This window comes from Patagioenas fasciata, chromosome Z (assembly GCF_037038585.1).
Source record: "Patagioenas fasciata isolate bPatFas1 chromosome Z, bPatFas1.hap1, whole genome shotgun sequence".
In the NCBI taxonomy this organism is placed as follows: Eukaryota; Metazoa; Chordata; class Aves; order Columbiformes; family Columbidae; genus Patagioenas; species Patagioenas fasciata.
The window spans coordinates 45039181-45052742 of record NC_092560.1 but is presented as its reverse complement, the minus strand read 5'-3'; the positions used below and the strand labels follow the sequence as shown (position 1 = coordinate 45052742).

The 13562-nt window shown below is 38.5% G+C and overlaps 1 protein-coding gene across 1 annotated transcript in view; it reads right to left on the bottom strand.

Annotated features, from left to right (window-relative positions):
* PPIP5K2 (diphosphoinositol pentakisphosphate kinase 2) overlaps nt 1-13562 on the bottom strand; it is a 59869-nt gene that overhangs the window by 40975 nt on the left and 5332 nt on the right. Inside the window, exons 2-5 of the mRNA XM_071802110.1 lie at nt 7248-7645; nt 5546-5741; nt 4762-4852; nt 1444-1529 (exon numbers count right to left, since the gene is read on the bottom strand). Of these exons, the coding sequence (XP_071658211.1) occupies nt 1444-1529; nt 4762-4852; nt 5546-5741; nt 7248-7391 (517 nt within the window). The 5' untranslated portion in view covers nt 7392-7645. The remainder of the gene's footprint in view (nt 1-1443; nt 1530-4761; nt 4853-5545; nt 5742-7247; nt 7646-13562) is intronic.

The following is a 13562-nucleotide window of genomic DNA, read 5'->3' as shown; positions in this document are numbered from 1 at the left end:
CCTGCTAGTGACACCAGTCCTGCAGCCAGGTACTGATCTGGTGGGTCTTCCTGTGTCTTTCCTTGTTGTATCCTGCAATTGTGGGGAGAGAGGAGAACATTATGTGTCTCAAGGCTCTGAAGTCTCTCTCGATTTTCTTTAGTTTTCTCTTTTCAGTTTCATTACTACCTAATATTTTTGGTTCACTGATTTGTTTCTGATTGCACAAAGACTTGATGATCATGGGCTGAACATGTCTGCTGTACTATGTCTACATTACATCACTTTAATACTGTGTTCCAGGATTTCTATTGATTCCCTCAGCATCAGACAGGAAATAATTCCCTAAAGATGCATTAGCTTGCATGGGTGGTATTATTTTTGGAGATGTTTTGAAGATGGGGTTGGGCAGCTTATCTCTTTCTTCAGTGCTTTTCTCTGAAATATTGGGGGAATGGCAGATGGACAGGGCTCATGGTGTGGTGCCAGATGCCACAGTACCTTTAATAGGCTGCAAACTGTCTCATACTGTGTGACTGATGCACCTTGCACAGACGATTAGGTCCTCTAGAGTCAGGGATAAAGAATCTCTTCACTACTGGTTGGCTATGTGCAGCAGCTTTTATTTGAGTGTTGTAGCATGAGTCCTTTTCTCCCTAGATTTCACAGACATTTTAACCTAGAATACCTCTTAAGAGCTATACCACAGGAATACTTCAGTTTACTTTTTCTTGTCTCTTACTCTTTACCTGTCATTGCAATCTCCTATTGTTGCTTTAAGTTTTCATTTTAGTAGAAAAAGCTGTTGAATTTGTTTTCAGGTAGAGAAAAAAAACAAACTCCAATTTATATTCAGAATATGTCATCTGCAGGTCTGTCTGGCCTAGATTTCCCTTACATAGTGGATTGTACTTAGATAGAAAAGCATTCAGTAGCCTGACTGGTTTCTGTCAATATTACTTTCTTAAGTAAAATTACTAATTATTGTGGATGATGTAACATCATTAATGCTGCTCTATGGTGACAAATTACAATCTCAGTTTGAGTTCGGAGGCCCTTATATTCTATTTGTTCTATGATGCCCTTAGGAGGTTGTGACCCCAGGCTTCAAAAATCATGCTTTTCAGACACATACTTGTACTGCCTTTGGCTGGGATGGAGTTAATTTTCTTCACAGCAGCTGGTATGGTGCTATTTTGAATTTGTGACCAAAACAGTCTGATGCATTAGTAATTGCCCAACAATGCTCACACACCATCAACGCCTTTTACGTTTCACATACTGCCACTACAGCCAGTAGGGACTGACCCAGAGGAATACTTTAAATACTGGAGGAGAAATCAACATCTGCAACAATGAATTAATTGCCTAGCAAGTGAGATTTAGCTTTCTACTAGGTATGTACTGTTCTCCAGTGGAAATTAAGAGATGCTAATGGTTGATACTTTAATCGTCAGTTTTTACCTTGAGGATTGTTTGGATCACGGTTCAGAACTGCATAGCGAGGAAGTAAAATGCCTTCAGCTTTAAGAATACTATACACTTCCCTCCTGGAAGAAAAGAACAAAAGTTGCATAGCAAGACAACAAATCCTGCCAATATTTGTATTCTACAGTCCATGAGTAAGGGAGGAGAAAAATACATACAAATGTTATTTTCTTTTAGGTCACACAGGATAAGATTACATATACACTGGGCAGAAGCAATTCAAGATGTTCTTAGAATGCACTGATGGTAGCTTCTCCAAGTGACAGAAGAGCCAACAAGAAGAGATGCTATGCTGGACTTCGTTCTTACTGACAAGGAGGGGCTGGTAGGGTATGTAAGGCTCAAGAGCAGCCTTGACTGCAGTGACCATGAAATGGTGGTGTTTAAGATCCTTATGGCAGCGAGGAGGGTGCACAGCAAGCTCACTACCCTGGACTTCAGGAGAGCAGACTTTGGCTTCTTCATGAATCTGCTCGGTAGAGTATCAGAGGATAAAGCCCTGGAGGAAAGAGGGGCCCAAGAAACCTGGTTTATATTCAGGGATCAGCTCCTCCAAGCTCAGGATCAATACATCCCAACAAAGTCAGGCAAACAGGCCAGGAGGCCTGCATGGATGCAGAAGGAGCTCCTGGACAAACTCAACAAAAAGGAAGACTACAGGCAGTAGAAGCAAGGACAGGTAGCCTGGGAGGAATACAGAGAAATTGTCTGAGCAGACAGGGATCAAGTTAGGAAAGCTAAAGCCCTGATAGAATTAAATATAGCCAGGGATGTCAACTGCAACAAGTAAAGCTTCTACAGGTACATTGGTGGTAAAAGAAAGACTAGGGATAATGTGTCCTCTCTCTGGAAAGAAATGGGAGACCTGGTTACCCAGGATATGGAGGAGGCTGAGGTTCTCAATGACTTTTCTGCCTTAGTCTTCACCAGCAAGCACTCTACCCACACAATCCCTGTCACCGAAAGCAGAGACTGGAAGAATGAAGAACTGCCTACTCTAGGAAAAGATCAGGTTCAAAACCATCCACGGAACCCGAAGGTGCACAAGTCCATGGAACCTGATGAGACGCATCCATGGGTCCTGAGGAACTGGCAGATGAAGTTGCTAAGCCACTGCCCATCATATTTCATAAGTAGTGGCAGTGCAGTGAATTTCCCACTGACAGGAAAAGGGGAAACATAACCACCATTTTTAAAAAGGTAAAAAAAAGTAAGAGCTAGGGAACTACAGCCCCATCAGTCTCAACTCAGAGCCTGGTAATATGATAGAGCAGGTCCTGTTGGACACTATGCTAAGGCACATGGAAAATAAGGCGGTGACTGGTGACAGTTATCATGGCTTCACTAAGAGCAAATCATGCCCAACAAATTTGGTGGCCTTTACAATGGGGTTACAGCGTTGGCGGATAAGGAAGAGCAACTGATGTCCCTTCCCCATACCTATGCAAATCATTTGACTCTGTCCCACATGACATCTTGTCTCTAAATTGGAGAGACATGGACTTGATGGATGGACCACTTGATGGATAAGGAAGCGGCTGGATGGTCACACTCAAAGAGTTGTGGTCAACAGATCAATGTCCAAGTGGAGACCAGTGACAAGTTGTATTCCTCAGGGGTTGTTATTGGGATGGGCACTGTTTAACATCTCTTTCAGCAACATGGACAGTGGGATTGAGTACACCCTCAGCAGGTTTGCTGGTGGCACCAAGCTGTGTAGTGCAGTCAACTTGCTGGAGGGAAGGGATGCCATCCAGAGGGACCTTAACAGGCTTGAGGTGGGCCCATGTGAATCCCATTAAGTTCAACAATGCCAAGTGCAAGGTCCTGCAGCTGGGTTGTGTCAATCCCAAGCACAAATACAGGTTTGGTGGAGAACGAATTGAAAGCAGCTCGGAAGAAAAAGACTTGAGAGAGTGATGGTTGATCAGAAACTCAACATGACGCAGCAATGTGAACTTGCAGCCCAGAGAGCCAACCATATCCTCGGCTGCATTAAAAGAAGCGTGAGCAGCAGGAGATGATATTCCCCCTCTACTCTGCTCTGCTGAGATCCTGCCTGGAGTACTGCATTCAATTCTGGGGTCCCCAGGAAAAGAAGAACATGAACATGTTGCAGAGAGTCCAGTGGAGAGTCCAGATCAGGGGCTAGAGAACCTGTCCTATAAAGAGAGGCTAAGAGAGTTGAGGTTGCTCAGCCTGGAGAAGAAAAGGCTCTTGGGAAACCTTACAGCAGCATTTCACTACCTAGAGGGGACCTATAAGAAAGCTGGAGAGAGACTTTTTAAAAGGGCATGTAGTAATAGCACAAGGGGTGATGGCTTTGAACTGAAAGAGGGTAGATTTACATTAGATATTTGGAAGAAATGGTGGTGAGGCACTGGAAAGAGCTGCCCAGAGAAGCTGTGGTTGCCCCACTCCTGGAAGTGTTCAAGGCCAGGTTGGATGTGGCTCGTGGAAGGTGTCTGTACCCATGGCAGGGAGGTTGGAACTAGATGTTAAGGTCCCTTGCAACCCAAACCATTCTACAATTCTATGATAACACTCTACTTATTAATATAAGGATTTAAAGGTTGCTGACACAGCTGTACCTTTGCAGTGATCTCATCAATATCAATAAAAAGTAATTTGCTATGGTAGTCCTGCCATCTTCACTCTATCACCACAACAGCAATTCACGTAGAACAATTATCTTGTTAAAGGCGATTAGTGTGAAGCATTGAAAAAGTTTACACAGGACAGCAACTGAAGGTATCCAAAACAGCAAGTCTGCTCACTGTTCAGAGGGCTCCAATATTTACGTATTTTTCTCACCATTGTTTTAATATTTGCTATGCATGATTGCAGCCCCAAAAGCAAATTCACTTTGAACAACCACGTGATCTTTGAACATCAACAACTTATGTTAAGTATCCACTTAACAGAAAAACAGACCTTTAGTAAGTCACATTAATTCTAAAATTATAGGATGTTGTACAGTTGCTACACATATCTATGCTATACGTATTTTCATAGTTTAAACTTTTTTATTTGCTAAGCTTTAGACAAATGCATCACCCAATTTCTACCTTGGTAAATATGCAGATGTATCAATATAAAAGCAGTAAAACAAAAAACACACCTTAAGACAAAACCCAAAAAACTATGCATATATTAACAGAACACAGCATTCACTGTAATTTCATTTAGACTGCTCTACAACACTCTGGAACTGTTGCTATGCAACACCAACAGATTCTCACAGTCTCAGACATAAAAGTAGTTTACTGTTGACAGGTAATTAGTGTCACTTACCTGTCTTGTATGTGATACTGCATGTTCAAGTCATTGATTATGAATGGATTCCTGAGTTTTGCATAGGCAACTGCTTTGTCCAGTGGAAATCCTAGAACAGTTAATAAAGGAAATAAATTAAAACTGCAAGACACAATACAAGTAAATAGTTTGGAACCTTCATAATCAAGCTTTAGAGCAAAACCAGTGATACAGCTTAATGGGGAAGATGCTCTCTATATAAACACACATAACACCAGCCTGAGATGACCATTAAACTAGAGCCTAATTTCAGCATAGGTTGTCAAACGTTGTGGTCCTGTTTCCGATTCTGCACATGCCCTCCACTTTCACAAGGCCAGAACTAAGGCTTTTATTGTCTCTGCCTGAAAATATGAACTTCAGTCTACTCATTTTTGGTTCACTGCCCAGTTTGGCAAAACCCCTAGATATTAGCAGAGATACACAAACAAGTGGCCAGACAACCAACACTCCCATTGAGAAAGCAGCATGCCTTCACAGTTATTGGAGCAAGTAGATCACCATTTCCACTGGCTCAAAAAACATTTACCAATGGAGTACGTATTTTAAATAACATGTCAGACAGGACTTCTTCAAGCAATGAGAACAGCATAATTTTAAAAGCTTGTATTTTAAAAGTCAGTTGTATTATATTAAACAAGACAAATGATTTGTTTCATAGGAAAATCAAATAAAGCAAGCAGACAAAGAAAAAAAAAAGATCCTCAAACTGGTTAAAGTATTTAGCTATCAAAATAATTTATGGTATTATTAGAAGATTTACCTTTAGAATGAAAAGAAATGAGACAGTCACATAAAGGCCAGTTTTCTACTGGCTCATTCAAAATAACATCCTCTTCAAATATTACCACAGTTATGTACTTAAACATGGAGAGACGTTCAAGAATTTCTTTCATTGGTTTGGATTTAGATTTCTTAGCCATTGAACAAATCCCAACTGCGATCTGTCTTTCTGGTGGCTAAAAAAGTAGGGGGAAAAAGCAATTATTATTTTAAAGTTTTGTCAGAACACAACAGGGTTTTAGCAGCACTATACTTGAACAGATATTTTCTGTTAAAATTCACATACTAACATTAATTTTGTGTTTAATCAGGTAATTTGCTAGCAGGTAACAAAATGTAGCACGACAGCATGCCACACTGTATCCTTATTAAGAATGCCTCAAAAAAATTAAACTGTTTAATAGCTTTACATTATTTTTTGTGAGTATCATATCAGGAACAAATACATGGAACCAAATTTAAGTCAGAAATGTCAAATCTGAATGAAATCATACTCACGGCTTGCTTACTCTGAAATTAACTAGCAATTCATTTCAACTATTTAATTTGTCTACATCTACTCAGTAGTCAAAAGTCTTCTCATCTTATCACCTAATATTAAAAGTGAATTATGAAAACTAGTAAACTAGAAAATACTATTCTAGATTGCTAAGCTATTTGTACATAGACAGGTTCACTTTTTTTTTTTTCATGTTATAAGCCTTTAAAATTTCCACCAGTGGTATTCCTAAGTGCAACAGCCAACCTATTCCTGTGTTTAGAAACAAAACAATCAAAACCCCAGAAGAATCCTTTATTTGAACTTACTGTTCTTTTAAAGCACAGCCAACTAACTTCCTTTACTAAAATACATTGACTGAATTGAGCTGTCTGAGCTTCTAATTTTGCACTTCTCTGCATTTCCAAGTTACTTTTAATCACAGTGAAGTGTTTTATTAACATTTCCTTGCATTTGCATTTTTTAGACATGCTTGCAATCAGTGAAAATTTAACTTGACTATTCCCTAAAGTGAAATGTTACAGACCAAAAGAACAGCAAAATACAGCTAAAAACAATTATGTAACATAATGAGTTATGCATAGTAAAATTAAGAGTTTGTCTAAAACAAACTAAAAATTGGTAAGCATAGTGCTAAAATACAATTCAGAACACTCTGAAAGGATGATAAACTAAGGTATAAATTAATATTAATTTAGCATGCATTTTCTATACACAAGGACAAGGAAGACTGAAAACATGTTAGATCTCAAAACAAAAAGACGAAAAAAGAAATGTTGAGTCTGTTGAAACTGAAAAAACCCTGCAGCAGTGGACAACACACACACAAACAAAATTCATAGTAATTTTTTTCTACTAGTTATCCAAATAAATAAACTGAAGGCTTATGCCATCAAGTTAACTGCCAGAATCCAAATCAAGTCTGCAAAGCTGGCACATCAATCTCAGTTACCATGAAACACTGTATTAAGGACAGATACATCTACTTCAAAGTTCAAGGTCTACTTAATTTTCAAGTATGCTGAATTTCCAAATGTAACTGACAGATCATTACTGAATATGAACAATTTCCCAATTCAGAACACCCTTTCAGTATTGGACTTCTGTGATCTGATGTCATTTCAAAGTAAAATAATGCCAGAGAACACACAGAATAGTACACACATGCCCCTACAGTACATACAGAGTCATATTCTTCCTCCTCCTCATCCCCATGGTCATAGAAGTGTTCGTATTCTGTAGATCTGGCTGAATCCAATAATTCTTCTCCATCTTCTCCACCAACAAAGAATCTAGGAGGATCACTCTCTGTTGTGCTGACAGACATGGTTACAAGACCTAGAGAGATCTATGTAGAAACTGCATCCACTTTGCCAGCTGAGATACTGGGCATGTTTCCCACTGACTTGGGAACAGAAAAGTCCCCTGCTCTTTGATGTTGCTTGTGTGGTGTTGCCAATGTGATGACGCTGTCTGCCAGGCACTGTTTAATTAGTATCATCTACTCATTATTGGTTGAGTTGCTGCTCCAAGACACCCACAATAGGCTACTGCATCCCTGAGATGATACAACCTTTTAACCTAGAAGAAATATCCAAACAAACAACAAAAAGTAAAAATATACATCAGGAATAAAACCACACACACTCTGCACAGTCTACACTTTTACATGTATGTTTAGAGCAGGGAGAATAACTTCAAGATATTTTCAAACTACTGATGCAGACATGTTAAAAACAGACAATACAACTCACAAAAGTAAAGACTGTCAGATGTACTTTTTGCCTAACTTAAGAAGGGTTAAGTGCAGAGTAGATCTTCTATACAAAAAACAAAACAACGAAAGTCTCCAGTATTTGTGATACTTAATTCACCGTTCTTGTCACCAGCTGCTTTGTCTCCAAAAGCTTCCTGATCAAATGACAATGGTAAACAGACAAAAATGCTAATGAAATCTATAAAGACTCCATCAGGAACTATTCCTAAATAGAAACCTATTCTTTCAAGAACTGAGTGAATCTTCAGTGTGAAAGCAGAAGGTATGTGCCAGTTTGATATTTGCTTATTTGTTTCCAACAAAGCATTGCTTTATTTCACACTGAAAAATTAATATTTACAGAGATATATACTAGCACTGCCTTGGGTCAAAAGTACTTGTACGCAGCAATGTAGAGTGAATACATACTGTACCCTTTTAACCACTCGTGAAACTAAAATCTTGGCCAAATAACTTGTATACAGAATCAGACAGAGATGGAGACCTCAGACTTCTGTTGTTTTAACTAGATAACTGTTCTTGCTGTAAGTTGCTCATGGCTTTACACCATTAATTCATTATTACTACATAGAAAATTAATAAGCAGTTACTTATTTAGAAACTAGTTTGATCAAATGCTTTAGGCTGTTTATTAGTCAGACCATTATGTAAGTAGCATACAACAATGACATCTCAGCAGAACTGAATTTGTCTTTAAATATTTGTCAGAATTACTTTGGCTGTTCTATGAACGAAATAAAGCAACAGTAAATTCCCAGTGGTGATCAACCATTCAGCTTCCTGTGAAAGTGGATGGTAAGCAGAGCAAAAGTTACCCAGAAAGAATCTGTTCTAGGTCAGAGAGCAATAAGAGTGGGTAAACAATACAACTGGTTCAGATCCAGAAACCGAGCTAATGTCTGAAGAACAGACACATAATGATCCTACAGTGAGAGCAAGAGCTTAAAAAGACTCATTTCTTGACTGTATTTGCTATATATTTGCTCTCCTTCAGTTCTGCTACCGAAAAATTACATTCTCTTATCATGTGAAACTGCAACCATTAACCCTTCAAGCAACAAGAACAAAACAAAATTTGAAGCACCTAATTAATCTTGCTCCCACAAAAATTAGAAATTAGGTATTGAGATATATCAATCCTGTTTATGAAAGGGTTAAGAAAGAAAGCTTTCCAAATCCTATTTCTAGCAAGCATCAGAAAGGCAGAGGTTATTGCCAACATATGCTAGCAACTAATACAAAATTTTGAAATGGTATTAAAAATAAAAAAGACCCCAAAAAAAAGTAAAACTGAAAATTAAGTTTAACAGTTCATCTTGCATCAGCTTCCCCTCCCACCACTCAAAATCTGTAAATTGGAAAAAAGTGTCTTAACAGCTTTTTAAAACCTACCATTTTCTCATAAAGAAGGAAACGCAACCACTTGAAGCAGATAAGCGGGAGATCATCAAAAGAGGTTTTTTAAGCTTTCTTTCCCCTACTTATTCCTGTAGAGCATTTTGTGAGAACAACAGAAGTTGTGAAGTTTATGTGCAATTAATTACTAGTTATTTAATGAGAATCTCTGGCACTACCTAAGTCTCTCTAACCTGAAGTGATTACTTCTCAAAGCAAGTAGAAACCACACAAATGAAGACTTAAGGGAAAGCTCAATTTATTTGTCTACAAATGACACAAAGATATAACCTGACAAGTTTAATTCTCTAACAAACTTATTTGAAACACAGTGTCTTTCTGCAATCCTAAATCAAGAATTTGGAGAGTGCTAGTGTGACAACTAGACCTGTCAAGTGGAGCTTCACTTGTGGAAAACAGATTTTCAACAGTCACATGGTCTGCTTGGAGTTAACAGAGTATTTTCTGCAAAGTTTGTTACGTTGTTCACCTATCTGAAGGTGGATGAATCACTAGATGGCACTTCATGCTATTGTCACTGGGCTCCAGAGTTTTCAGAGAGTTTGTAAAAATAAAACAAAACACAATGGATTAAGAAAAGATAATGACAATTTTCAGGCTTCTAAACTACTGTATGGACTCACTGAATTGCATGTAAATTGGCATTCTGACTGCTGATGGTTACCAGCTTATCTCCTGGACAGCAGATGCTCAAAGTTACTATCATAAGCATAAATCTGAGTTAGGATATAATGAATAAATTACTTATTTTTTAGAATGCTTTCAGAGATAGGAATTAAAATTCTTTCCTTACAAACGCTTTGGCTGCTATAAACACTGAGGAAGCCTTCCTTCTTGTGGTATATGAAATAAAGAGTCCAAGAAAAGAGACATGGAAAGAGAAACATGAGAGTAAGTGACCGCAACACCAGTGAACAACTTACACAAGTCTCCTAAAAAACATCTATAGTTATCTGACATCAAAAATGCAGTAATGCCATGCTTGGATAAAAATGTTGTTCTCAAGTTGTACACCACGGAGAAATAATAAATGGCAGAGCAAGAAGATGAAGCTGTATTCCTGTCCCAGAAGTACTGTCAATGTTGATTGGAGAATCTTCTAACACACGGTGGCCTATGCAGAATTCCATTTTGCTGTCCCTGGAGCAATGAAAAGTCTTCCCCATACTATTTTTCTCTGTTAAGAAGTCAACAGCACCAATATAGGGGCAAAGATGATCTATGTTAGATCCTCTTGTGTTTGTTGCCAAACTCCTATCGTACAATGACCTTTCCAGGTAAAATTATTGAGACTATGTTCCCTTTGAACGCAGCTGTTACACAAGGCCTCTGTTTTACAGCTTACGGATTAAAAAAACTCTCAGCGGATTTTGAAAAACACAATTTAACTGACAGTGTTGTTTCTTAAAAGAACTTTCAACCAAATGTATAGCCTGCTCATTCTACCTGACCTAAAACTTCCTATTCATGACCACCACAGAAAAAACCTTGGCCAAAAAAAAAAAAAAAATAGAAAACAGTAAATCTGCTCATTTCATTTGACATTCTCTTCTTAAAACAAATTAATCTCAGTTTTTCCCAATAAGTGGACTGCAAAGAAGTGAAAATCCCTAAGTTTAACTGTTAGTATTATCATTTACTAGTGGAAAGTATACAAAATAACATCCTAAATATATAAAAGGACACAGGAAAACTTAACATTAACATACAAATGGGCAGTATTTGAATCACAGGTTTTGTAAGTCTGCTAAGAACTCCAAATCCAGTGTCCACTCCTGTGGCACACTACAGACTTTTTTTCTAACAGAACATTTCACCACTTCCACAAGTATACTCTGAAAGAATCCCACAAGTACATTCTAAAGAATAAGCCAAAACATAGTCTTCACTAAGTGTTAAAAGATATTCCCACAAACAGTTTTCCTGTGCCCACTCTACATGTTTAAGCAGCCCAGGAATCCAGCCCTGGTGTTTCCCATACTCAGACCACGAAGATGAACATTCTGGAAACTGTCAGAAACAAACCCGCATAGTAGCAGTGGTTGAAACAGTCATGTAAAAGGAGCTCAAAGTTTTAACGGCCACATTTCAAATACTAATAAAAACATATACAACTCCTGAATAAACAGAAGAATTTAACCAGGTTTTCTGTGTTGCTACAGCTATCGGAAGGACAAATATACACTGCCACTACTGCACTCTAATGGAAACTAACGGAACAAAACGAGAGCAAAAATGTTTCTCGTCTTTTATCTCAAGAAAAAATCAACACATCACACATTAAATAGCTATAAAGCATTTATAAACCACTAACCACTCAGGAAAACAGCTTTTGGAAATGCACTGTAACAAAACAACTGCAAAACACCCTGACATTTACATTGTGGAATTTAACAAACAGGTAACTGTACAAGAAGCATAGGTGGTGCTCATCCATTATATGATTTTGTACATATATATACATAACAGTAACAAAACAGCCCACTCCTCTGCACCCTCCCTGTATCACTCCTATAAAGTTTCAGTTCTTACCGCTGTAGGAATATTCAAACTGTATCGGTTACCACCTTTCTCCAATTCAAATTAAGTGGTTAAAACCTGCACTATTTTAATAGCAATTTTTCAGGTAGTCTCAGCAGATGACAAAAAGCTTTCAATGTCTTCCTGCTAGAACCACTAGACCCAACATTTTCATTAACATTACACTTGATAGCACAAATGTTTGCCTCACTCGTGCTGAGGCATTTTACCCATTTTAAAATTCCAATTCTGCAACATGATTTATGATGTAACAAACCACCAAAGACAGCCAGTTTGTTGGGTTACTGGTGGAGCAGAAAGCACGGGGAGGAGGCAAGGGGGAAGGAGAGGGCAGATGGGAAGAAGAAAGAATCAACGGAGTCCGAACTCTGAGAGAGCTCACAGCAGTGACTGCAATCCCAAGTGCTCCGCATGGATGTCTAACACCTTTCTACAGATGATTCAAAGAAACTTGGTAATACTTCAGATTTAAATATGAGACTCTAGAACTCCTAACAAGGCCCATGCTCAAGAACATTTCCTCAGGTCTGACAGATGACAAGGAAATAAAGGAGACAGGACAGGCAGAAGGCAAGGAAAGAGAGAAGGGATATCAAGACAGAAGCTGCTAAGGCAACACTACGAGCAAACATTTGGCCATAAAGGACATTTAATGCAGTTCTCTCAACATTTACACCCAGACATTTTTCTGTTCTACCACATACCCTGTGAGGTGTTGAGTAGCAGCTGTTAGCCCATTACTGTGATGGACTAAATCTAAAAAAAGATGAAGAGCGGCTGTATCCCAAGATCCCTCAACCACAAAGAATATTACAGTTTTAGTCTGATAATACTGTGTGCTCAACAATAACAACAACAACAAAAAAAACCCCAAACACAACAAAAATAAATGAAACAATACTCATAGAAAATACAAAGGGATACAAAGGTTTCCAGTAATTACCAGAATTTACAAGGTTCAGTGGTGTAACAGGCTGATTAAGAAACATGAAACTCAGAAAAGCCTTTAGCTCTCCTCATTAAATACAACTTCAACAAATAAGCTTAAGAAGTTTATCACCATCTTCTGTAATTCAGCTCTGCTCAGTAACAAGAGGCAAGGAATTGTGCTGATGTACAGCAGAACAGACAAGAAATAAGCAAAAAAGGGTATCAAAGAAAAAAGATGCAATTATCAAGGCTACACTTCACAGCATTACAGGAACTAAACAATCACACTGAACTAGCATCAAGCTCTAGATTCCACAATAGGCTGACATCTTGCCTCATCATAAGTAACCAACACCTTAATACAAGCTTTTCAAAAGTTTCTTTTTCATTCTGTAAATATTTTCACAGGAAACCAGATGCAAGACTTAGTCTGCTCTCCCCCTGCAAATCGAGAGAGGCAATCTGCAAAGTATTATATCAAAAGACAGCAGGGCAGAGCATTGCACGTTCCCCTTTCCCGTGGCAGGAAGTGTGGCATGGGCAAAAAGTGGTAGGCACCCACACAGGAGTTCAACAAAATAAAAAAACAACCCTTCTTTCTCCCTCTGCTCCATTCAAAAGCAGCTGACTTGATCCGCTACAACCCACTCACTCTCCTTCCACACTCTCCCAGGTCTCCACCAAAACTTGCTCCACCATACTTCAGCACAGGGACGGCCACACCTTTACTACCTTCTCTTCATACCAAGACCCCTGCACCTTTTTGTCTCACACAGACTCCCACTACAATGTTCTTTCTATTTGCAGGAACACTACAAATGTTTTGTACAGTGT